This window comes from Helicoverpa zea, chromosome 3, assembly GCF_022581195.2.
Source record: "Helicoverpa zea isolate HzStark_Cry1AcR chromosome 3, ilHelZeax1.1, whole genome shotgun sequence".
In the NCBI taxonomy this organism is placed as follows: domain Eukaryota; kingdom Metazoa; phylum Arthropoda; class Insecta; order Lepidoptera; family Noctuidae; genus Helicoverpa; species Helicoverpa zea.
Genome location: NC_061454.1, coordinates 433,459 through 460,003, shown reverse-complemented (window position 1 = coordinate 460,003; position 26,545 = coordinate 433,459). Strand labels below are relative to the sequence as shown.

The following is a 26,545-nucleotide window of genomic DNA, read 5'->3' as shown; positions in this document are numbered from 1 at the left end:
AACCGGGCGTTTTTATGTTAGTGTTGCACAAGGGCTTCAAATACCTCAATGTGTACTTATTGATATTTTTGTTACTTGTTTTTGAACATTTTTAGAGTCAATCATTTCTCATCTAATTAATATTTAAAAGTGTAAAAATTAATTGACTGACTAAATAATGTTCAAAAATAAATCTATATTGTTTTATAGTTATTATTAAATACTTAATTATATTATACACCTAACATATTCTTAAGCATTTTTGTGATAATATTGTAGTAAGCGCTAACTTATTTTAATCGTGTTTATAAACTTATTACTGTAAATAGTTATCAAACTTTTATATAGTTTTAAGAAATCTATTTCCATTTTATTATACCTTCTGCGCATTTTTTCGCATTAAATGTTGCGACCAACTTCTTTACTTCGCGCACCCTTATTTATATTTAAAAAAAAACTTATTTTCAATTACAGCTTACTCCTATCGTGCTATATATTAAATATATACCTATATAAATAAGTATATAACTGTCCGTCCGCTATTCCCACTAAAGCTTTGCTCACACTATGTGTCAAATGTATCTAAACCACGTGATTTTAAGAGTATGCTCACTGTTGTAAATTTTGCTCTAACACTTGTTTATAATAAGGCAAAATATATACTTATACATAGCTCATTTATTGTTGGAATATTGCAAATTAGAATATTAAAAAAATATATAAGCAAAACTTTTGTGTTTCTGTGTTGCCAGAATAATTTTGTAGATGGCAACATTAGCTAAAGATCTTTTTTGCCGACTGCAAAATACAATAAAAAAAATGTAATAAAGTTTTGTACTATATGTACCTACTTATTAAATATACTGTTCCAGCTATACTTTGTAAAATATTCCATTTTGATACCGGTGTAACCGGCTATTGTTAATATTTCTATGGTCATTGTTGTACGAAATAAAACAAGTAAAATATAAAGTAATTGTGGTTTTATTGTGTTAACAGTAATTCGAATACCTCAATGTTCACGATCAACAATAATTAACGCCAAGGCAAAGGGCGTAAATGCCAGTAACAAGCTTATTTACATCTTTTCAGACTGTACTGTAGAAAGATATATAAAAGTCCATAAAATACATATAAAAGAAACGAGTTTCGTCCAAAATTTTGTGTAAGAGCCACTAAAAAAACAGGATTAACATCGATATCGCAATAGCGTTATATACCTACATTATTTATGTTTTGGAAGTAACAGGCGAAACTGAAGGCACACAAGGTTACACACCGCGTTTTCTAAAAGCACAGCTTTTGTAGCGGTAGAAACGCGTACAAACTGCTCAGTAGGATAAACGTCATCGGCGATTATTAAAGTTGTTAAAAAAAAATAAGTAAAAACATCGATTTGTGCGTAGACTGATGGCTATATCTAAAACTGGGTAAGACTCCCAAAAGTTCGTACAACTTATGCTTATTTAAAAATATTTTAAAGTTCATTATATTAATTGAAATACACATTTATTCATATAACAACCATTACTAAAATGCAACGATGACTCATAAGCGATAAGCCAGTTTCAATATGCCACATAAAGCAGTATTTATATCAACGATAATATTATAGTGAAATACATAAAAAGGGCAATCTATCCACATAATCAAACGGAAGTTAAAACTAATTCAAGTGCAGATCTTAAATAGCTCAACACAGGTTATTAATAAACGATAAGATTATGTGGCAACACTGTTTCACTGTGTTGCCACATAAACAGTGAAACAGTGTTGCCATTAACATTGTTTAAGTGAAAGATTAACTGGAAAACTGTCAACAAATATTACTATGGTTACACAGGTACAAAGTCCTTTGATTAACTTATAAAACTAAAATTTAATACACAAAATAATACTTAAAATCATAACAAAAGCGACTTCGATTAATCTACACTTACATAAACAATGATTATTATAATAATAAGCTTATCTTAATGCATTTTAAACGCATACACCTCAATTTTTTTTTGAAGATATAAAAGTCTTTAAAAATTAAATGCCCAAAAATATTGGACCCATTGTAACATTAGGTTTATAGCTATCCAAAAAATATGGTGGGATATCTTTTATATGTTATAGTATTAGTAAAACATTTAAAAATATACATGGCATATATTATTTTGTAAGTATATCGTTTGGTTATCTTATGTACAAAAGGTAAGTATGTGATAAATTCACAAACATTTTATAAAAATACGTTAAGTATGTTGTATATAACTCTCCGGAAATATAATGTAACTATGTTTTAAATCCATTCGATTTTAGGTCAGATATTTAAATATAGGCACACAGAGAAGGCACATATAAAGCTATAGCAAGCCATATAAAACTTCCAAAGAAACTATAGATTTCTCTATGGATCTTGTAAGTTTTACGGATATTATATTGAGATCTTTATACAAGTCTCTCATCAGGAATAACTTCCTTTACCATGCTTTAAAACGACATAAACTTTCCATAATCCATGATAGGTCCTTAAACCATAACTATTTCTTAAATATTTTGATAAATGTTGGTTTGTTTACAAAAAGAGATACTTAGAAATACTCAATCAATACTTTGATCTTAAAGAGAAAAACTAGAATAATCTTAAACAAAGACTGAAATGGGTTTTTGCACTGGCAGCTTAAAAAACCTCTCAACCATTAAAGTAAATTTTTTGACCCAGTGTACCTAAATATTTAAGACTACAAAGTAAGAAGAACCAGGTCAATATGTTAGTGGAGTTGTTGGTAAAAGATCTTACATATTACTGTGGCGGCAGCCCTCTCTTCCACGCCTTGTACTTCAAGTATGCATCAAATCCATACGCTATGATCGCGCATAGACCGAAGAACTGAAATAGGAGTTTTGATTAATGTTTAGTATGCAATTTTGTTCATAAGAAACGTATCAATTTATTTACAACTACTTGTTTATTTCAAATTCTCACGTTATATCAATCAACGTCAGTTTTCCCTAAAAGAACTATGTAATTAGAACATTGAAAGTAAAAATAAACAAACTAACTAAAAAGTTCTCTTAAGAAAACTGACAGTCATGTTTTTGGTGAATTTGGGCCTTAGAAAGTAAAAATATTGAACCAACTTACCCCAACAGCATATCCCACACTTTCACCGATAGTTGAGGCGAATATCGAACATCCGATATACGTCAGACTCATGAGGATGCAATAAGCAAACTCCAGCTTATACCATGGCCACCTGTCGAATTTCTCTACAAAGTGGAACGTGTACATGAAGAGAAGTCCAGCGGTTATTATAATACCGACCCAGTACAGTATATTGTAGAAAATCGCTGATACCCATGACCAGGATATTTTGATGCATATGAAACCTATGAAATTGCATGCCTGAAAAAAGGTACATTTTAAGCTGACAGGAAAAAAATATGAAATAAATCTTAATCATAATGTTCCTGTGTAGAAAATCAGGTATCAACAGGAAGGAAAAGTGTGTTTAAAAAACCCATGATAAAAATAGTTTAAAATACATATTTGGAGTTGTTGAAGTGAGAATACATGATACACAATTGGTTTTCTACTGTTCCGTAACAAGCAGTTAAGAGACTAAAAGAAAAGTTTCTTACCAACTGAACAAGTTTAAGTATTCCAGGCACAGTTTGCACATAACCCTTGTCAAACCTGACTATTTTTGACGGTCTGTCCTGCTGTGGTGCCTCTGCGTTGTAGTTCATTTTGAGCTAGTAACTGGAATTACAAATAGTTCAATCAAAAGTATTGCTTGATAATTTTCTTCAGCAAGATTGAGTGTGGCAGTTTGAAGTACTAACTACTGACTAATGCAACTAATCTGATAACAAAACCAATAGAAGTACTTTATAGTATATTTAAATAGCATCAGCTTAACTAATTCCATGAAATAGAAATACTTTTATTTTATGATTTTGATGCACTTACATTTAATTCTCACAGTCATGTGATAAGAGATCCAGTGACCTTACTTGCAAAAAAACATAGACAAAATGTTTTTGATACATTCGAAAAATACCTACCTGTTTGATAATGTTGACAACTGAATATTTTGGCTAAAATTTCCTTCCTGCTTACTGTTTACTAAAATAGTATAGTGATGGATAGGTGTACTAAATTGAAGCTCGAACAGTGGCAGGCAACGCCCTTGAGTTTTAGAGTTAATTGCGACAAGAATATAGGAAATTTGAGGAAAATGACAGTTTATTTTGTTAGGAATTTATAGTCTATGACATTTAAAAAATGTAGGGTTGTTAGTCTATGAAAAAGAATGACTGTGGTGTGAATTGTCATGATGTAAAAAAACTAGTGAGAACAATGTTATAATTCCTAACAAAATGTGATTGTATTTCTTTAACTATTAATAAAGACTTTCAAGAATACCAGAAGTTTGAATACCTACAATAGGTTATGGGCCCAGAACGCCCGAGAAGAAAAAATTAAAAACCGGGATTGGGTAATGAAAAACCCAACATAAAAAACAAGTGAAAAAAAAAACTAAAAAACAGTAATAACAAGGAAGAAAATAAAAAACGGTGAAAAACTAAAAAATGGAAAAACCTGAGATAATACAGATAGAAAAATTAAAAGATGCGGAAACATTTTTATTGTGGAAATTTGAATTCAATATACACTTAAAAGCGGCAAATCTTGCAAAAACAATTGCACAAACAAAAGAAGATGACAAGAAAAGTGACTTCAGTATCAAAGATGCTCAGGTGCAAAGAATTATCATAAGCAGTATTGATAAGAAACTAAAAGGTCACATAATTAATTGTAACAGTGCACGTGAAATGTACGTAAAATTATGTGAAATATTCGAAGGTTCTGAGCAAAGAAACAAAGATGCATTATTACAAGAGTTTTTCACATATAAGAAACAAGAGAGTCAATCGCTTTCCCAATTAATAAGTGAAATAGAAAATTTACAATTTCGTATAAGTCAGCTAGGAACAAAAATAGATGATGAAATGGTCATATCCAAAATACTAAGCTGTTTACCAAATAATTTAAACTATTTTATAACTTCTTGGGAATGCATGGCAGACGATAAGAAAACCCTTCAAAATTTAACAAACAGACTTCTGGCTGAAGAAAATCGAATGTTGAAAGCAAAAGAAAGTGACAAGCAGCTAGCATTTCAAGCTACATCTTCATCTACATCAAAGAAAAAGTTTAATGCAATAAAATGTTTCAAATGTAACAAAACAGGGCACATGAAGAAAGACTGTAGAGCCTGTAGTATCTGCAAAAGGGACAACCATGAAGATAAAGACTGTAAGTTTAAAAATAAACAGTGCTCAATCTGTAAAAAAATTAATCACAGAGAAGAAAATTGTTTTTTCAAAAATAAGAATAAGAATGAGAATGAAGAAAAAAGTAACAAAAGAATAGAAAAGGCATTTTTTACAAACGGTGAAATTCAAGAACCAAAACTGAAAGAATTTGTTGTAGACTCTGGGTGTACTGCACACATGACCAAAAATGTAGACATACTAAAATTTTTTGAATGCAAACCATCATCTGTTTTGACTGCAAATGAAGAAACAATAGAGGTGAAAGGGACTGGTAAAGTCATTGGAAAAAAATGTACTCTTAATAATACCCTGCTTGTTCCTGACTTATCACAAAATTTATTATCGGTTAATGCAGTTACAAACAATCAAGGAGTGGTTATATTTACCAAAGATAATGTAAAAATATATAAGGAGTCAGAATTAATATTAACAGGAAAAAAAGAAAACGGTTTATATAAAATTAATTTGGATGATAATAATATGCAAGAAAAAACACTGTTAATGAAAGAAAATGGCACTGCCTTAGAATGGCATCAAAGACTTGGACATCCAGGAAAGAAAATACTAGATATATTACCAGATGTGGCAGATGGAATAAAAATAAATGGATTAAGGCAAATAGACGAATGTGAAATCTGTACACAAGCTAAACAAACAAGACTTCCATTTAACACAGTAAGAAACAGAGCCAGTAGACCACTTCAATTATTACATACTGATGTATGTGGACCGTTCGAAAACAAAACGTATGATGGCTATAGTTATGTTTTAACCGTCATGGATGATTATACTCATTTTACAAAAATATACTTGCTTAAATATAAAAATGAAGTTAAAGAAAATTTAAAACATTATATAGAAGAAACAGAAAGAGAGAGAACAGAAAAGGTATCTACCATAAGATGCGATAATGGAGGTGAATACACAAGCAATGATTTTAAAAAATGGTGTACTGAAAAGGGAATAAAACTAGATTATACAGTACCATACTCACCACAACTAAATGGTAAAGCAGAAAGACTAAATCGAACATTATTAGATAAAACCAGAGCATTACTATTTGATTCAGGGTTAGATAAAGAAATGTGGGGTGAAGCTGTATACTGTTCTACTTATATTATAAATAGATTACCAAGTGAATCTTTGAAGAATAAGACACCTTATGAGATGTGGCATGGTAAAAGGCCTAATATATCTAATATATGCAAGTTTGGTTCAATAGTATATGCTAAACAATTACATTCGAATATTAAGAAACTAGATCCAAGAAGCAAAAAGTTAATCATGATTGGATATACTAATAATGGATATAGATTGTGGAATAAAGAAGAAAGAAGAATTGAAATAGCAAGGGATATTGTTATAATTAATAATAATAAGAAAATTGGAGAAAAATATGAAGAAACAGGAAGTTCGGTGATAACAGAAATAATACCAGGTAATAATGAAGAAGAAATAAATCAAGAAGAAGAAAGTGATGACAGTTATTATGAAATAGAAGAGTTAGAACAACAAAGTAATGTAATAGAAGATAACATCCCAGATATTATTGATGAAGTAGAAAATGATGAAAATAAAGAAAGTAATACTGCAGAGATAGAAACTATAGAAACTATAAATACAAAACGACAACGGAAAAAACCAGCTTACCTGCAAGATTATGTATTACTTACGTATGATGAAGTCATGAAGTCTGCTGAAAAGAATAATTGGGAGAAGGCCATAAATTCGGAGAAGGAATCATTGGAAAGTAACAATACATGGGAAATAGTTGATGTAGGAAGAGCAAAAGGACACAAGATATTGTCAAGTAAATGGGTATTTTGTATAAAAGAAAATGGTACTTACAAAGCAAGACTTGTAGCAAGAGGCTTCGAACAGCAAAGCATTGACTATCAAGAAATATATAGTCCAGTAGTAAGTCAATCAGCAATAAAATCATTAATAGCAATTGCTGCTTCAAAGGAATATGAAATGATAACTTTTGATGTGAAAACAGCATTTTTGTATGGCGAGTTAAAGGAAGACATATTTATGTATATTCCTGAAGGATATGAAAGACAGCCTAATAAAATTTGTCATTTAAAGAAAGGACTATATGGGCTAAAACAGGCACCAATGACATGGAATAAAAGATTTACAGAAACTTTAAGGAAACTTGGACTGAGAGCTTCAAAGTCGGATCAGTGTGTGTTTTTTAATGAAGACAAAACTATAATATTGGCTATATATGTTGATGACGGTTTGGCCATATCAAAAGACAAGGAAAAGTTATTACAGATCTTGCATCAATTGGAAAAAGAATTTATCTTAAAAACATATGAACAACCTCAAAACTATATAGGTTTTGAAATAAAAAGATCAGAACAAGGCATCTTGTTGCATCAGCAGAATTATACAGAAAAATTACTTAGAAAATATAATATGTATGATTCCAAAGCTGCAGATACTCCATGCATTGTGGGAAAGGAAAATGAATCTAAGGTGGCTACGTCAAATTTCCCATACAGAGAACTAGTTGGTGGATTATTGTATTTGTCAACCAGGTCAAGACCAGATATCAGTCAAGCTGTGAATGAAGCAAGTAAAAAGGTAGAAAATCCATCAAGGCAAGACATATTAGCAGTAAAGAAGGTGTTGAAGTACTTGAATGGAACGAGAGATAAAGGGATTTTGTATAATGCTGGGAAAGATATTACAAGATTGCATGCATATTGTGACTCAGATTATGCAGGTTGTACAGAGACCAGACGAAGTACAACAGGGTTCATAATAATGTTGGCAGGTGGACCTATAGCTTGGTGCTCCAAAAGACAGCCGATAGTAAGTCTATCGTCAACTGAAGCGGAATATATAGCAGCAGCAGATTGCGTTAAAGAGTGTTTATACTTAAAGACTTTTATAAGTGAATTAATTGGTAGCAGTATTAAGATTAGTTTGAATATTGATAACCAGAGTGCTATCCAATTGATTAAAACAGGTTCATTCAGCAAGAGATCTAAACATATAGATGTGAGATTTTATTTTATACACGAAAATTATAAGAAAGGATATTTAGATGTTATATATTGTCCTACAAATTATCAGATAGCGGATATGTTGACGAAACCACTATATAAAGAAAAATTTAAATTTCATTGCGATAAAGTTGTTGTGTAAATTGAGAGTTATAATTAGAAGTGTTTAAGTTAATGTTTTGAAAACTTGTTTAAGTTAATGTTTTGAAAACTGATGTGTTTCTGAAGTAATTATAAGGTATTTTTAATTTATGTTCATATATTAAAAATAGGAGAAGGTGTTAGGAATTTATAGTCTATGACATTTAAAAAATGTAGGGTTGTTAGTCTATGAAAAAGAATGACTGTGGTGTGAATTGTCATGATGTAAAAAAACTAGTGAGAACAATGTTATAATTCCTAACAAAATGTGATTGTATTTCTTTAACTATTAATAAAGACTTTCAAGAATACCAGAAGTTTGAATACCTACAATATATTTACCTCTGCGGTGTCCGTTCTGAACAATCCAGATTTCACGATCCTGCTGCTATATCTTTCCAGCTGTTTGTATAAAATATGGCTCGTTTCTAGTATTTTCTAGGTCCAGGTCAATTAAGGCACATTTTTATTAATTCTAAAAGAAACACACACATTAAATTAAGTGTCATCAATTAAAAATTATTGAATGAATGTGATAATCTCTCCTTGCTTTAGGTTTTTGACAGCTTTGGAAAAGCGAGACAGCAAGCAAGCAGCTAGCACGCGTGCAGAAACGAGAAAGAAAGACACGATATTGACATGACAGCGCGGCGCGTTCAGAACATGTTCAGAATCGTCAATTCTTTATTATAAGCTACCAAAAAAAGCTAGTATATTGATTCCAGTGCAGTAGAACATTTTATAAAATAGAAACAATATGAACCCAAAACGGGCGCAGCTTCTTTAATAATTCAGCTTCATTGGTTTGGGAGAAATTAAGTGATAGTAGTGATACCAAATCACGGCTGACAGTCATGGGCACAGAACATATATACCCTAAAGGGAAGAATAACGACTCCGTACAAATTTTATGAGGAAATTTTTCCTTACCGGCCGGCGCCATCTATATTCCGCCCACGAAAACTAGAGAGTAGAAGCTAGGGCGGGAGTTTCAAACTACAGTATATTCTATAGGTCATTTTTATTGCATTTTATGCACAAGTACAGCGTTCGTCGATTATGGCTGAGCAAGATTATCACATTTTGCTCAGCAATAATCGACATGAAACACAGTGTACTTGTGCATAAATTGCTAATATTTATCTTTATAGAGCAGTGCAGCAGTGTAATAAAAGGAAGATTACAGTACAAGAGTTTTTTATTTAGCATGTTAATAATTATAATTTATTTCCAGAAATAGGGTACAAAAGGTGTTCATAAATCACAAGTATGTGCACCTATGTAATGAATTTTAAAATACATGAATTTAATCAATTTAGGTAGGTATTTCAGACATTTTCGTCCAAAATAACAAGTATGGATGGGCCTATTGCATACAATTTCAACATCAAAACATAAACAAACAAAAATTCTAGTTAGTTTTAAAGTGTTACTATTATAAAAAACAAGACTATGTTATTATACAATAAAGAATACTATCGATTTGTTTAACAAACAACAAGTTTACAGACATGGTTTAAATTATTCTATCATATTGTGTAATAAACGTTGGTGTTATTTCTTCTTTATTATAGAAATGATTAGGAAGAGAAAGACACTAGACCAATTATATTTTGATATTTACAAACATTTACTACACAACAAAAGCTATATATCAATGTATTTCGTTCCGGGCTGAAACAAATTTTTGAAAAACGATCTTGCCAAGTTTTAACATTTCAAACATTACTGCAGCCAAATCTGTTTTTCTCAAATAACTTTAAAACTGTAATAAAATATGTGTGCGTTCGTGCAGCGGAATGTTGTTGAATTTAAAGATTTTAATTATGCAGATAATTAGTGTATGACGTCCTATAATTGTGTATGGTAAAAAAAAAATTGTGTATGCAGCCATTGTGGAGAAATTCACCAAAAACTGATTCCGCTGGGCGAACGTTGTCCTGGCGAAACTTTTTTTAATCCATAGACTTTAGAAGAAAAGAGATGTGTCCAAAAATTAGTGTGTATTTGGGTGTAATTGTTTATGTATGAATGAAATCAGTGCATGCATAAACTTGGGAGAAATTCAAGTTTCCGCTTCGCGAACGTTTGGCCATTAGCTAGTTTTCATATAAAGCGCTTACATAGAGAGCTGTAGATTTTTACATACGTTGTTTTGAATTTGTTTATATTTGTTTAAAAAACAGATTTAGAAAAAGTCGCAGGGTTTAAAAGATAAAAATATAAACGTAAAATACACTTTAGAATTTTTTACCGAATCATAATTTTTAAACTCTATAAAATTATGCACTTCTTCTGGTGTTTCGGAGACTAAAATATTTTTGCAGTTATTACAAATATTTTTATATTTTTTAATTATGAAGCCACAGACATAAGCACATGCTTGTAGTTCGCTACTTCCTTCCTCCAAATTTTGTTCCAGGGAGGAAATAATATTTTCTTCAATTTCATTTTCTATAACAGACTCCGATTGTTCCGTTTCAGTGTGCATGTCTGTGGCTGGTGTCAATAATTTTTGTATGTTTTAAAGTGTATTTTACGTTTACATTTTTATCTTTTAAACCCTACGACTTTTTCTAAATCTGTTTTTTAAACAAATATAAACAAATTCAAAACAACGTATGTAAAAATCTGCAGCTCTCTATGTAAACGCTTTATATGAAAACTAGCTAATGGCCAAACGTTCGCGAAGCGGAAACTTGAATTTCTCCCAAGTTTATGCATGCACTGATTTCATTCATACATAAACAATTACACACAAATACACACTAATTTGTGGACACATCTTTTTTCTTCTAAAGTCTAAGGATTAAAAAAAGTTCCGACAGGACAACGTTTGCCCAGCGGAATCAGTTTTTAGTTAATTTCTCCACAATGGCTGCATACACAAATTTTTTTTTACCATACACAATTATAGGACGTCATACACTAATTATCTGCATAATTAAAATCTTTAAATTCAACAACATTCCGCTGCGCGAACGCACACATATAATATTAGTTAAGATATTTATTTATGCATAATTATGTTCATTTTTCTTTTTAGTGCAGATTTACATGCATCTTCGGAATAAATTTTGTTTTTTATTATGCAATATCTCTTTATATTAATATGGAAGACACTATTTATTATATAATTTATATTTAATTCTTTGTGCTCCATACAATTTTCGAGGAAGACATAATTTATAGAGTCCTTTAGTAATTGTGTTATTTTTTTTTTTATATTCTCTTTATACGCCTCTTTTTCTAAAAAAATATTAATTATGTTTGCACTTTTTTCTACACAATCTATTAAATTTTTAGAGGCGTATGTAAGAGAATTTTTTACCGAATCATAATTTTTAAACTCTATAAAATTATGCACTTCTTCTGGTGTTTCGGAGACTAAAATATTTTTACAGTTCTTACAAATATTTTTATATTTTTTAATTATGAAGCCACAGACATAAGCACATGCTTGTAGTTCGCTACTTCCTTCCTCCAAATTTTGTTCCAGGGAGGAAATAATATTTTCTTCAATTTCATTTTCTATAACAGACTCCGATTGTTCAGTTTCAGTGTGCATGTCTGTGGCTGGTGTCAATAATTTTTTAAAATTGGTAATTATGGCACTGTTGCTATCCAGCTCACAATTACCTGAGCTAGTATGTGCCATGTTGCTTATTACAGCTGTTTTTAATCCAGCAACGAATTGTGCAACTGTTGGGTTGCTATTGGATCCACAGTTGAATCGAATGCATCCAAATAAATTTTCAAGAGGATCCTGCTGGAATCTTCTCGTGGATAAACTTTTAACTGTAGTATGTTTGGCACTTAGAATTTTCCAAACCATTTCTAACCCATTGAGGGTCCAAATCCAGCCATCTTTTGATGGGGGATTACCCCTGCATCCCAAGAATTCCAGGGTTTTAAAAAAAAATTTCATTTTATCGAACATTTGGAGATGTCCTGTATTGTGTTTTATATTTGTGGAAAATATTTTTCCTCTCCTTAAGTCTGGTGTCGACGCGTTTACACCATCAAACAAATCGTCCATGCTTGAAATTAAATTAGCCGTTGCCAAGGCTTCAGTCGGCATGTCTCCTGAAAATTCACAATAAACAAATCAAATCAATATGAGTAAGCATATTACTAACTAGCTTAATAACTTCGGATATACTGGCAGCAAATGTACACATAATATACATTTATTTTATACTTTACTTTTTATAAATTGTGAAGTTTCGGCTAGTTACTTGCTCAATACAGGATTAAGTAATAATGTTAAAAGCACAATATAATTATTTGTTGGTTTTATCCTTTATCAAAGACACAACCCCAGATAACCATACTGTTGAAACAAATATAAGTATCATGCAACTATGATCTGAGGAATAAATCAGGTTTCTTACCTCCAGCTATTTTAGTATAGTCCTGCTGCAACTGAGTGGCTTAAAACTTGTGCCGCAAGTTTTACCCTCATTTTTTGTTTGGAATTAGGCTCAAGGTGTTGTTTACTTAGGCATGGTGCAAACACAAAATTGGGATTATTATTGTCCAATTCATAAAATTGCTTGATGTGGCTCCATTTAGCGACTCCTGTAAAGTAATTATTAATAGTGTTATAATTAACTATTTTATTTATTCGTCACAAGTCAATTAAAACATAAAGTACAAAATAAATATCCAAAATTAAATATAAAGTCAACTATTCTAAGAAAATAACCCGCCTCTTATCGTTCCCGGTGTTATAATTACTTGTACAAAAAAATATTATGCTTTAAATGTACATATTTATTATTAAACAATTATTTTTCTAAAACTAAATAACAAATGACTTACCAATTCCTTGTTGGTGGTCTGATGTTATATTGGTCCTAAATCTTACATGATATTTCATGAAAAGATTTCTGAAGCACTTCAGCAGGTGTGGTGTGTCAAATAGAGTGACAATTTTGTGATTGCTCACTTCTATGAAGGGATTCTCAACAGAAGCTCCTAATTGACATAGAGCTCTCTTGTTGACTCCATCCAAGTCACAGACTGAAGCGCATATGTTTATCCCAGCATCAAAGCAACAATTTAAAACCTGAAAGTATTATAAGGGAGATTAGCAACAAATAAACTAACATCATAGTTCAGCAAAGAGTTAAATCAGCATGATCATCATTGAATATGAAGAAGCAATGCATACCTCCTTAATCAAAGCTGAAAGTCTGTCAGCTGTGACAGAACCGCTTGATAAATAATAAGCCACTGGCTGCTTAAAATGTTTCCTGACTCCAACTATCATAAATACAAGGGCATATGAAGCTGGCTGTGGAGATCTACCTTGTGTAGCATGGTCTTGAAACCCTTCAATTAAATCCGTCTTCGAATTGTACCATAAATTTTTTCTTAAGGACATTTCATCCCACAACAATATGTACTCACGTTCAGAGGGGACAAAGTGTTTTGTCGTGTTTTTTAAAATTGTGAGTATTGTTTTGTGTGTCCCCACATTCATCTTAAATTTACTTAAGAGGGATTTTAATGTGCTGGGTGCTGGTAAACAAATCATTCTCCTTAGCAATTTGTAGCTAGTTGGTGACCTCTTGTAGAGCCTCAATGCTATTATTTTAGCCTCCATGTTCCACCTGCGACCAGGCTTCTTCCTCTTATAATTCTGCAGTTCTCCTTGCAGTAACAGTGCAAATGTCGAACTCATTTTTGTATTGAGGATTTCTCGGACTGTCTCATTGTTACAAATAACATTTAAAAAAGATTCGTTTTTTAAATGTTTTACAGTTTTTTGTAATCTATACACCTTGTTCATACTACTTTTCAGTTTCCTCAACATTTTGCTTTTCTGGTCACTTTCTTGTTTTGAAGACTTGCACACAAACATTCCTGAATTGGTCGGAGTGATGATGTTTACATTATGTTCTGTTAAAGGATTCATTCTGGATGGACCGGCAACAGGTTCAAATATGGCAGATTGATCTGGCACATTAGAAGTTGTTGTATCCTGTAAATTGAAAGTTGATTATTTTAAATAAATTTAAAGATAACTCTTTAAATTTATTAGTCATAGATGAGGTAAATGTAAAAAAACATATATACAGTGTTATGGAAAAAACCAACAACCTCTTAAGAGGTCATTGTACTCATCATATATTTAATTTTTTAAATTTATATCTTGCAATTGGTTGGATAACCATTAGCAGATTTTTTGTGGGAATTCATTTATGCGAAAGTTCATTCTTCCAGTAAAGAATCTGCCTTCATATATAATTCTTACTCTGCTCTACTCAAATTCCCAATTTGGTGGCGCATAGAGCCCATGTACCTCCATAATCTTTGGGTCCAGGCCTTGTCTATGTCATTCAGAAATAGCTTTGCATAGTACAATGAACACTGAACATAATGTCTGTATTTCTGTGCTATATAAGACAGGTGTTTTAAATACACTTTCAAAATGATAATGGTACTAACCTTTTGGCATTGAACATCAGGTACAGCTGTTCTGAACAACTTCTTCTCATTAAAGCATGTGCTTTTGAAATGTTTGCTGCATAGCATCTTATGTTGTTTATGGAGTGCGTCCTGGAATTTTGGTGAAGACCAGGCTTCGTTTGGGAAGCAATACTTTGCCCATAATTCACAACTGAAAATTAAAAATATCAAAATTACACACTCATCATCAGCCTTCTAATGTTCCCACTGCTGGGACACAGCCTCCTCTCTAGGAGAGGGCTTGGGCCATAATCCACCCCGCGGGCCCAGTGCGGATTGGTGGATGTCACACGTCTTCGAATTTTTTTTTGGTTCTAGGACATGCTGGTTTCCTCACGATGTTTTCCTTCACCGTTTTGAGAGCAGTAGTGACGAAATAAATTACACAAAGTTATGCGCCAGATCGGGTTTGAACCCGCGACCTACCACTCGTAAGTTGGGGCAGTTACCACTCGGCCACCACTGCTCTCAAATTACACACTATTTTAATCATTTTCCGAGTTAAGATATTATTATATCATGTCAGTGGGTAGTCTTCGCTTTGATTGAAAGAGATGTTATATTAGATACGGGAATGGTGTAAGCAAGAAAACTTTTTATAGTAAGTACCTAATGATTTTTGGCAAGGAAAGTTGGGACTTAAGTATATAGGTATATATGTTACGTGAGTTTGTGGTAGTTAGAAGCGGAATTAACAATAAATGTGGTATTCTATGTCGTCTAAGACGAATAGCATGGAGTGTATATACCGCAGAGCATTTTTAGTGCCAGGCTTTGGAAACCGATGCAAAGTGATGCTGGGATCTTTAGAAGGTGAAGATCCACACAAGCAGCAGATTCTTGTGTTTTCTTTTTGTGAACTCATCGCGAATTAAACACAAAACAAAATCAAACAAGTCACTGTCTCAACACCGAGTCTATATCTCACAAATACACACTTAATTTCACCAAAACACAGCAACGGAGGAGCAAGCTCGACTCAACGTTATCAATGTATGTAGAATTAAATGGAAGTAGTTTATTTATTACAAATAAACATTAGTACAAGATAAAATGGTGCGCAACCGGCCGCAGACATTTTTCTTGTGACGTCAACAATGTCAAAACCAATATGGCGTCCGGACATTAGTGTTGCCACACATAATCCCCCATATATATTTTCTAATAAGTAATATTAAATTTTATATCTAATATTTCTCAACTAAGTATATTTTTTGGCATTAGAATAATAGCTAAAAGTATCTTCAAGGGTAATTTACTTTAAAAATCAATTTATACGCTCATTATTAGGGAGAATACGAAATTGTATTTTTGGTGGCAACATTATATATTTATCTCTTTTACTCTGATGTCGTTGACTCTCTCTTGTTTTCAAGCCCACCTTAATGCAATTCGTAGAACAAACTTGACAGACCCTGGTCATGGGTTACATCCGAGAGTCTCGGTCTCCGTAGTAGGCGGAGTTAAAGGAGAAAATTAATAAATGGAAAAGGACGGAGCAAAGAAAGATGAGATGAGAAGAGGTGCAGGTAGTTCAGACTCCTTCGAGGTTCATTACATAGATACGTTTGATGGGCATGACTAAAACGATCAGTTACAAGTTAACTAACGAGGCGTTCGGATCTTTGAAACTTCTGTCAACAATGTTTGGTACCTATCATCAAAATGGGGGGGTTCTGAAGAACGAGCAATAAGGGTGGAGACGGTAACATTCTGCGTCACCGTACACCCACATTTTTAAATAGCCTGCGATTAGTATTTTATGAAACGTCGCCTTTCTGTGAATGTTTGTTATCTGTGGTGACGTGCGCCCAAGGCCGGAAGGTGTGCGGTTCTTCGTTATCGAAAATAAATTATTTTATTATTTTTCTATAACTTATCTTAACACGCGATAGTTCCGTGCGAAATACGTTACTTACATTTTAAAGAGTTCATGTGAAATTTTTGCATTTTTACGGCAATATATCTGTGAATTAAAGCGACTAGGATAGGGAATCACCGGTTCCCGAAGTAAACATTTGAATTTCTTGGATTTCTTCATGTGTGATGGGAGATAGTGACTGGAGACCGTTTATTTACGGCGGCCTTGCGTCGATCGTCGCCGAATTTGGTAAGGGAACTCATAATTTATTACCATTTGAACATAACCTTAAAACGTTATATCACTTGGGATTTATACACCGTGTTTCTAATATATAAATAGATTATAGTCTCCTACAGCTAGATCATCTTCGTAGATGTAAAGAAAATGCATTAAAATCATATATAATTTAAATAATCATAGTTCTCCCTGACATTGTATATTGAATGGGTGAAATAATTCCTATTAGAATCAATTATTCCAGTAAGAAAATAACCTTTTTTTCATTTAACTGTGATACGCATTTGCGTCTTATATTTTAGAATGCTTATTATACTAAGCAATAACTAGTTTGATACTAATCAATAACTAATTGACAATTATTAATCTTTTACAGTGCATGAATTGTCTTATCATTTTTAACTTCGTACCATAAAATTAATAAAGTCAACACACTTATTTGCCCCATAATATATTGTTTGAATGATAAGAAAATGACTTCAATTTATCTTTTTATTTTAGAGTTTTGATAAACACTTGTAAAATGCCAATTAAGTAAAGTATTCAAAGTCATGCAAGGAGAATACATGTAAAAATTAAAGATTTTTGTCCATAGCATTATGATTTAATTATTTACTGCAAACCCAGTGCCATTTCATATTTAATTTTCTTTTACTTGACCAAATTTTTCTCTATTCAAGATGGCATCACTGAACAAAAATACTACAAAATATGTAATTTCTTCATTCTAAATCTTGTAACTAACAACTTTGTCAAATACATTTTTATTAAAACAGACTTTGTTTAATTTCAGGTACATTCCCAATAGACACTACAAAGACCCGTCTACAGATCCAAGGTCAGAAGATAGACCCTCGCCATGTGGAGCTCCGGTACACAGGCATGGTTGACTGCTTCGTTAAGACTTCTCAGCAGGAGGGAGTCAAGGCACTGTACTGCGGGTGAGTTTTAAAAATTAACTATGTTAAGATGTACAGCTTTTAAAAGCAGTTGGATAAAAAAATCTCTTTGGCCGTTTACTCTTCAAAGCTTCCGGGTAAAATCTAAAGTGTATAGTACTCTGAAGGCTACTACTACTGTACCGAACTACTGTACCGAAGTGAAAAATTGTTGCAGTGTTGGCAAGTAACATTATCCCTAAGTAACATTTTTAATCCACACATACGGGCAGTAGTTCTTACAGGACACAATTGTCATGTTGTTATTATTATTATTTCTTTATTCTTTTGCTTTTTATAACTTGGTTTGTTTAATTTATTAACTTCTTAAAATAGTTTGTATAATAATTTTCTCTTATAACTTCCTAGTTCAACTTGCATTGTATAACTTTCTTAGAGTCAACCCAAAAAATATTGTAAACATTTCTTTTTCACGTTATTATCGTATGTATCAATACATACAAATTGTAACACCTATAATGTTTTTAAAAAGAGTAACCATGGAGTTTCTTGCCTGTTCTTCTCCATAGGAAGCTACTTTTGGAATGGGCAACTAGAATCAAACTTATTTATAATTTTGACGTTCATAAGTGCTTGTAAAGGCCTACATGAAATAAATGATTTGATTTGATTGATTTGATTTGATAAGTGAAACAGTGGGACAACCGCTAGTGGTTATTATGAAAGGAGAAAATAAGGCAATAAACTGTTTTGTTTTCATCATGTTGTTGTTATTGTTTGTGTGATCTGATTATTGTGTCTATCTTATGTGCAATAATTAATTGAAAACATTTATTGACCAATTGTATTGATAAGGGTGCGTCTTAGCAAAATAACGTATTTACATCAGCTGGCAAACAACTTATGACAACAATCAGCAATATTTCTTGATTGTATTCATCATTCGGATTAATACATATGATTATGATAATATTCTTAATTTGTTCTTTGGTAACCCTTGGCAGTTTGGCAGGTCAATCTACGATTAATTAATGAAAAGAGACTGAAAACTTAAATGCACTGCCTTATATCATATGCAAAATCGATCAATACTGATTGTAATGTAACCATATCATTGTTTGGATTGCTGCAAATAGATATTCTGATAAATACCAGTTCGTACTAGAGACCCCCGTTGCATATATCGAATATCGATAGTGATCATTGATAAACGCGCCACACGCCTCAAGCATTCACAATCGCTTTTGTTTATCGTTATGCGTACAAAATCGAGTGCAAAACCTCTACAATACGCAATATATTAAATCATTCGATAAGCTGCCCATAGCATTGTTTTTGTGGCATTTCTTTATCTACCACCCCGTGTGTAAACATGATGTGAATGCGTGGGCCGTGCGCCTGTGTGCGTTATTTACGTTAGTCGTACTAAGATAGGAATAAAAAATACCTACTTAATTCGGTGCCAAGATGTCACTATAAGTCAATGAGCTAACGTCCTTTAGTTTAGGGGAAAAAATACTATATTTATTTTGAACGTCTTCTTGTACTTTGTGCCTCATTGTGTTAATTAATCAAGATAATGGCAAGCGTGGAAATTGCCTGATTTTTTATATCAATCGTATGTTGTTGATATGCAAATTCCGCGCTTTCAGCCATTGTATCGTGCCCTTGTACCGCTATCTATGTCGTTTATATTTGCGAATGCCAAAGACCTACTTAAGGGAAACTATTAATTTCGACGATGTTCGCGATATCGCGGGTTTTGCCCTGTTTCGTACAAATAATGAAGATGAATTATTATCTAGACTGGGGTTTACCTACCATAGTTGCTACGTGCACTTTATTTACACTAAACAGTCCTACTTAGAAATAAAAAATATTTACTATGTATGATATTTTTAGTTTATGATGTATAGTATATCATGATAACTAAGGTTATTCACAAAGTAGGACATTTATAAATAATGTTATCTAGAAGACATGAATCTGAGACAATATGACGAGCATAAACTTGGCGAGCGCTCAAGTGTGTGAGTAGAGTAAGTTCACAAGAATTCCACTTTTTATTGCTAATTACCAGTTTTTATGTCGTTATGTTTAATTAAATGTTCGTTGCCAAAGTTTTTCTGCACCTTAAACCTATTATTTACGTGGCTGTACCTACTTATTTTTAACAGCATGCAAATAAACTTTTGCTGTACCTATCTTATTTATGTTTTCAAATTCTACTTTACAATCTTTTCCATGGTTATGAGGAAAATGAATACCCAGAATTATGACGCACTCACTTTGTGGTCAAAAATATCAAAAATGTTACGTTGGATCCCAACAAAAACAACCATTTCTTGCAGTAGAAATTAAAAGGGGGAAAATACCTATGGCTCTTTTTCCTCAGCATCTGGCCAGCGGTCCTGCGACAAGCGACATACGGCACGATAAAGTTCGGCACGTACTATTCCCTGAAGTCCTGGATCGCGGCGAACCGCGCTGATGGCGGCTCCATCGAGCACCTGCCTACCAACACCTTCTGTGCGGCCTTCGCAGGAGGCCTGTCGAGTGCCATAGCTAACCCTACTGATGTGCTTAAAGTTAGGATGCAGGTGAGTTGACGACGTTGTTGAACAAAAAAATAATAATAGGTGCAATAAAAAATACTTAATTCAAGTCATACTTTTTGAAAAACACTTTAAATGTGTTATGTTAGAGAAGAAAAAGCAGCGATCAAGAACAGAACCATAGATATAAATATGCTAGTACACGTTTTATTATGGCTGTCTTGATGTAGTACAGCAGACAATTTTGACCCCAAAAGAAGAAAATACCGCGTAGCCGCGTATTGCGGTTTACTGTTGGTTCTGAACCTGATTATTCTCCGGTCGTGTCGTCTGGTGCACTTGGCTGATCTCTTTGGAGAACATCGCCCTGGATGAAACAGTTAGCTTAATACCGAAACCTTCCCGGTCAGGTAGGCGACGAGAAGCGCGGCCTAGTCCGCTGCTTCGGCGAGATCTACCGGCTGGAGGGGCTGCGCGGGCTGTGGCGCGGCGTGGGCGCCACGTCGCAGCGCGCCGGCGTCATCGCGGCCGTGGAGCTGCCCGCCTACGACGCCTGCAAGAAGCGCCTCACGCCGGCGCTGGGGGACTCGCCCCTTAACCACTTCGCCTCCAGTCTCATCGCCAGTCTGGGCAGCGCTGTGGCTAGTACGCCGCTTGATGTTATACGGGTTTGTAGTGATTTTATTAAGTTGGTCATTAAGTTGAGTTTATCGAGAGTTGTATATGTATGTAATGTAGTTGATAATGGGACATGTTCCCCAATAAAATATGTTGCATATCATTAAACTAAACATCCACTTATATGGAGTTACAGTCCCTTATATGGAGGTTTTGAGTGTATTCAATATTCGATCGTTCATTGCTCTAGTGTGAATTTGCAGTAATTTACAGTTGATATTACCTGTTTCAGACGCGGCTAATGAACCAAAAAAAACTGAAGGGTCAGGTGGTCAAGTCTACTGAGACGATATACAAAGGCACGATAGACTGCTTCCTACAGGTACGTGCTCATTACATTTATAAGTGCCACCTGTTTACTTAAGTCTGCTTATGATAATTTAAAGGCTAAAAAATCGATCAAAAAGTAGAAGGTAAAAAAAAATATGACATAGACCACTACAAATAGCTTTATCCAAAATCAAACAACCGCAGTTTCAAGTTTCTTGTCCTAAATCTTCTACCTTTTCTTCTTCTACAGACGGTCCGTAACGAGGGTTTCCTGGCACTATACAAGGGGTTCGTGCCGACTTGGCTGCGCATGGGACCCTGGAACATCATCTTCTTCCTCACCTACGAGCAGCTCAAGATCCTCTACTGAACTGTGACCTAGTCATATTGCCTGGGAATGGACGGCAGCTGATGATGTGGTAAGCTATTTTATACCTTACACCACTAACAATAAGGGTGGTGTTGATGAGTATGGTGATTATTCAGATGCAATATTTTTTCAAACCTTGAGTTTTTTTTTTTTGTTACTACTCCACAGTTAGAAGCACAATAAGTATGAACAAAATTATCATACAGTAGCGCTAGAAAGCGCTTATTCCATTCCTCAATAAGATCACTTGCACTTAACATACTTAAAGGTTTATTATAGGTTTTTCAAATGTCTAATCTTCCTATTTGCAGATGATGACGCTGAATAAAGCTAGTCAGCGGGTCGAGATGAGTGAGCTTATTGTTCGTAGTTATAGTGACTGCACATAACTGATCTACATACTATATATCTATAGATATACTATCTTCGTCACCACAAACAATAGACAAGTAAATGTAGAAATATGGGGGTACACTGAAGACTTATTCAATCCCCTCCACTAGGATGGTTAGAATAATAGTGAATTTAGACCTTAACACAGTCAACATAAGGCACCTTTTTGAATCAATGTACAGAATATAATGAAAATAGAAAGGATAGGTGTCGCAGCTTAATAGTGAGGGTTATTTAAAATTGTTAAAAGAGCTTTTGTAGGTTATTTTATGTTAAAATCGTGCAGAAACTCGCTTTATTTATTGAGGTTCCTTCTTAGATTTTAAGTTGAAGGTTTTGTGATAAGTTGTCGTTGTATTATACAGACTTTTTAATATGCTATAAATTATGTTGAGGTTGGTAAAGTCGGGAGATCTGTGTATAATACTGATGTACTATTTCCGATGGGATTTAAGCGTAAAAGTAGTGATGTCTACTCACTTTAGTAATTAAGCGTAGTTTACACTAATCTGTATATTTTATACATGTTGATGTTAATTGTTAACTTTTGTGAATGTTTATCTTGGAGAAATATCTTCGTATTTGAGATTGTTGTTGCATATAAACACTGTATGTGTCTACTTATGTGTAACCAATGCTTACACGTAAGACATTTAATGATGCTTTTAATTATAAACTGTGGTGAAGAATGTTGTGTCATTTTGTGGTTTGTGAACGGTACAGACTGAAAGTCTAAAGCCTGAGATGATGATGATGATGATGATGATGTGGTGATGATAGACATATCATGTGAGAATGAGATTAAAGCACGCAGTGCTGACTCTTAGACGAATATAATTGTTAATATTATCGGTTTTTGTACAGTTATTTTGTAGTTATCATGTGTTGATCTATGAGCCTTTAAGCATATGTGATTATATTCTGGTATGACTATGATCATAAGCTTGTAAAATAAATATTGAAACCATAGACAGATGGTTGTACTTCTACATGGGCATTTAAAATATTTTCTATAGCGAGACATAGACCGTCTTACCACAAAAACTTTTAAACGTCGGTTTAAGCCTTGTCTAAAAAAATGTCAAATTATAACGTTGACATATGGTTCATTTTGCAGCCACAATTTTTTTAGACTAGTGTAAAACAGGCGTTTAAGTTTTTGTAGTAAGGCCAATAAAATCTTGCATTTTTAAATACATTGTATGATTTTTGGGGAATTCTTGAACATTTACGTAAATACAAAGATGAAGAGAAGTGGTTGTAAAGAAATTAGATTTTAAGTAGAACATTTTTTATTTATGCAATGTTTTATTTTGAATGTAACTTTTATAATATTTATCCTTATACGTACAAAGTTTGTTAAATAAAGCATTTTTCCTTGATAAAGAAATAGATCTTTAAAATACTTTAGGCCAGCTCTCAGTTTTCCAAGGCTGTTTAGAAGACAACATTTTAAATAAACAATACATATTAAGCAAGTTTTGCCCACTTCGTAACTCACGAAGTAAGGTCAAGAACCAAGGCTGTTGAACTCTATTTCAATGTGAGCAATGATGATATTCCCCTGGCATAGAATGCCGCTTCGGCAAGTGTTTGCTGGCTATAAGTATACCTATGTATGAATGTATGTAAATGTCGTGTGAAACACTAAGTATAGAAGCTTACTGTGAATATACACTAGGTACAAAGAATTAGCCAAATTAATATAATCCAAATATACACACTTGTATAGTACTTGTCGTTTTATTTTCTCTTCCTTTCCATAACTTGTTTTTATCGCAGATACCCTCAGCTTGGCGTAAGCGCCGCACTTTCCGCTCGTCTATAAAGGTTCAATTTATACTAGTGCAGAGTCGAAGCGTATCGTAACGACTTTTCAAAACTGAATATAACTAAATCAACGTTAACTCCACAGCGTAATTACTTTTGAGTTTTTAAAAAGTCAAATGCGCTTGTCTTCTAGATGAGTCATAACATGAGCCGATAACGAGATATTATATTTCATTGAAATTAATTCGTTAAAATGCCACCATAGATGAGTATATTCACAGGGCAAAAGAGGCTATATAAAAATTATCGAACAAAAAGGTCGCATATCTCTTCATCTGCCAGCCAGAAAACCTGACAACAAAAAAAAATATCAAAACCAATCAAAGTGACGCAGGCTGAATTTCGCACCTTTTTTTACAATGCAACAATATCTTTAGCAAGAAATTACTCCCAATGGATCAGAACGTGGTGGATTGTGAACTAGCGGAGCGCGACACAGGGCTGTGCGTCTGCAAGGGGGGACCCACGCTTGAGATCCTCAAGGACATACAGCGGCTCTACGAGGAGAAGATGGAACACATCGAGAAGGCTTCGGGCCCTACCAAGCTACAGGTCTGTTACTCGTTATTATATAACATGTGAAATATATTCTCTTTTCGATGAGGAGAAAGGTGTCTTAAACATGAAAGGTGCCCAACACACTTATACGTCACATCAGGTTTATACGTTCTTGGTATAGAAGAGGAGGTTTTTCTACCAAAATTAGTTGGTGGAAAATGTTTACAGTTGCCCAGCATTATCCTGAATGTTTTAGCAATATTTAAGAAATGTGTGTATGATGATCTTCCTAAATATAAGTGGTACTAAGGTATCTTGATCATTTCAGAAGACCTATCGTAGATCAAAGATGCTTCTTGAGATTTTTTTGATGAGATTATAAATAGATTATAGAGCCATAAATGAGGCACATGGAATGAATTACCATTTGTGCATGTTACATTCCTTGGACAGATGCAAGTGGAGGTGCTTCGCGCGTGGGTGGGGGACCTGGTGGGACAGAACACGCTGCTGGCGCGCGCCGTCGAGGAGCTGGAGACAGAGGCCACCACCAAGCTACTGGTCGAACGCCGTAGGAACAGCGAGGTAAGGCTTGACTCTAAGACGAAACGTGTGGCTTGTATGGTTGTAAACGTGAGCGGCGTTAAACCGGCACCTCTTTTCTTTAGTGTCTTACCCGCCCCTCGTGATAAGTAAAAATGGTTCGACGGGAACCATGCTAGGCTCCTACCAAACATGCTTAACATTTGCGATGCTCTTTTCATTATTTCATTTTCATGGAAAAGAGCATCGAGTGCATTTTAAAATGGGGGTTTGCGATGCGCCTTCAAGCGCGAGGCCGTGGTCGGGAACATTCAAATAACTTTTCTGGAGAGGATTTTTCTGAAGGTATTTATGGGAAAAGCAGTTTCTGCCATGTGTTGGGGGTTTAGGTACTCGTGGCACAATTCCATGGTGCATTCTATCGTTATTGAATCTCGTAGGCACTCGAACACCACCTGATGTCAGACCCTGCTTTCCTGGTGATGTTGAATGTGGATCTCATTCCTAAAATACTATACAATGTGTCATCTGGCGCATGAGAACACTGCGTTCAAAATAACTGGACTACTCTGAAGTTAGGGTTTCCAAACGTCCGCACAATATTGTCAGCGAAAAAATGTTATCGTGCGAAATTATAAAATTCAACACCATACATGGGAAATGGTATTCTAAAACTGTTTTGGAGGCTGAAATTTACTCCTTCTAAAATTCTGCTATTCAGCCTAATGAGTCTCATGAACGCACGATAACACTTTTCACTGACGATAACTTTGGAAACCTTGGCTTCAGTGTCCCCCAGTTACTTGGACCGCGGTGTATATCCGTCTGTCCCGTCAGGTGGTGTCCGAGGTCCGCGCGGAGTGCGCGGCGCTGCGCCGGCGCCTGGCGCGCAAGGACTCGGACCTGCGCGGGCTGGTGGAGGTGCTGCGGCGACTGCGCGAGTTCGACTACTGCACGCTAGATGGCATTCACTTCTTTGAGGTCACAGAGTCCGATATATTTGGATCCGTTGAATGGTGAGTACTGTTTATTGTTGTAAAGTGTAGCCTTTAGTTGTTACCGGCTGCCGAAGAAGGCAGTTTTGTAGACAAAGTTTATTTTACTTTCGATGATCAAGAAACGAATAGCTTTTTTATCCACGACCCTTTGCCTTAGTATGCTCATACATACCAGATTAAATACTCCCAATATGTTAAGGTGTGCTTGGGTCTTATAACTGATTAAAGACCCAGTTTGCTAGCTGAATATTTAGTTATAATCATTGTGTCCTATATTTGTGTATTACAGGCGTCCGAAGAGAGAGCTGGAACAGGGAGACACGGGCAAGCCACGGGGGAACAACCTGAAACATGACACGAGCAGATATAAAAACAGTCGCCTCTACAAAGTCGGATAGAACTGTCTACTACTACTACGTCTTTATTGATTTTTGAATTTTATTTGATTATATACAATATTATATT

The 26,545-nt window shown here is 34.1% G+C and overlaps 5 protein-coding genes across 6 annotated transcripts; 2 read left to right on the top strand and 3 right to left on the bottom strand.

The window, feature by feature from the left end:
- Positions 1–945: 945 nt before the first annotated feature.
- Positions 946–9,053, bottom strand: LOC124645664 (plasmolipin-like). 2 transcript variants are annotated; one of them, XM_047185499.1, is made up of 4 exons: positions 8,811–9,053; positions 3,610–3,730; positions 3,113–3,373; positions 946–2,857 (listed from the first exon to the last, which is right to left on the bottom strand). In XM_047185499.1, exons 2-4 carry the CDS (start codon positions 3,715–3,717, stop codon positions 2,771–2,773), a joined length of 456 nt encoding a protein of 151 aa, XP_047041455.1. In that variant the 5' UTR covers positions 3,718–3,730; positions 8,811–9,053; the 3' UTR covers positions 946–2,770. The 2 variants fall into 2 exon arrangements, with proteins under 2 accessions (XP_047041455.1, XP_047041456.1); XM_047185500.1 differs by lacking the exon at positions 8,811–9,053 and adding an exon at positions 4,036–4,085.
- A 2,336-nt stretch (positions 9,054–11,389) lies between these two features.
- Positions 11,390–12,875, bottom strand: LOC124645663. The gene is made up of 2 exons (XM_047185498.1): positions 12,863–12,875; positions 11,390–12,554 (listed from the first exon to the last, which is right to left on the bottom strand). Exon 2 carries the CDS (start codon positions 12,547–12,549, stop codon positions 11,479–11,481), a length of 1,071 nt encoding a protein of 356 aa, XP_047041454.1. The 5' UTR covers positions 12,550–12,554; positions 12,863–12,875; the 3' UTR covers positions 11,390–11,478.
- On the bottom strand, positions 12,874–16,351 carry LOC124645696. The gene is made up of 5 exons (XM_047185547.1): positions 15,695–16,351; positions 14,925–15,096; positions 13,645–14,457; positions 13,293–13,539; positions 12,874–13,049 (listed from the first exon to the last, which is right to left on the bottom strand). The coding sequence occupies exons 1-5, from the start codon at positions 15,808–15,810 to the stop codon at positions 12,874–12,876; spliced, it is 1,524 nt and encodes a 507-aa protein (XP_047041503.1). The 5' UTR covers positions 15,811–16,351.
- Positions 16,352–16,740: 389 nt separating this feature from the next.
- On the top strand, positions 16,741–23,945 carry LOC124646148 (mitochondrial uncoupling protein Bmcp). Its single transcript, XM_047186227.1, has 7 exons — positions 16,741–17,055; positions 17,840–17,987; positions 20,341–20,545; positions 20,911–21,168; positions 21,411–21,500; positions 21,699–21,867; positions 22,130–23,945. The coding sequence occupies exons 1-6, from the start codon at positions 16,992–16,994 to the stop codon at positions 21,816–21,818; spliced, it is 885 nt and encodes a 294-aa protein (XP_047042183.1). The 5' UTR covers positions 16,741–16,991; the 3' UTR covers positions 21,819–21,867; positions 22,130–23,945.
- A 311-nt stretch (positions 23,946–24,256) lies between these two features.
- Positions 24,257–26,545, top strand: LOC124646044. Its single transcript, XM_047186066.1, has 4 exons — positions 24,257–24,593; positions 24,993–25,124; positions 25,920–26,098; positions 26,370–26,545. Exons 1-4 carry the CDS (start codon positions 24,435–24,437, stop codon positions 26,476–26,478), a joined length of 579 nt encoding a protein of 192 aa, XP_047042022.1. The 5' UTR covers positions 24,257–24,434; the 3' UTR covers positions 26,479–26,545.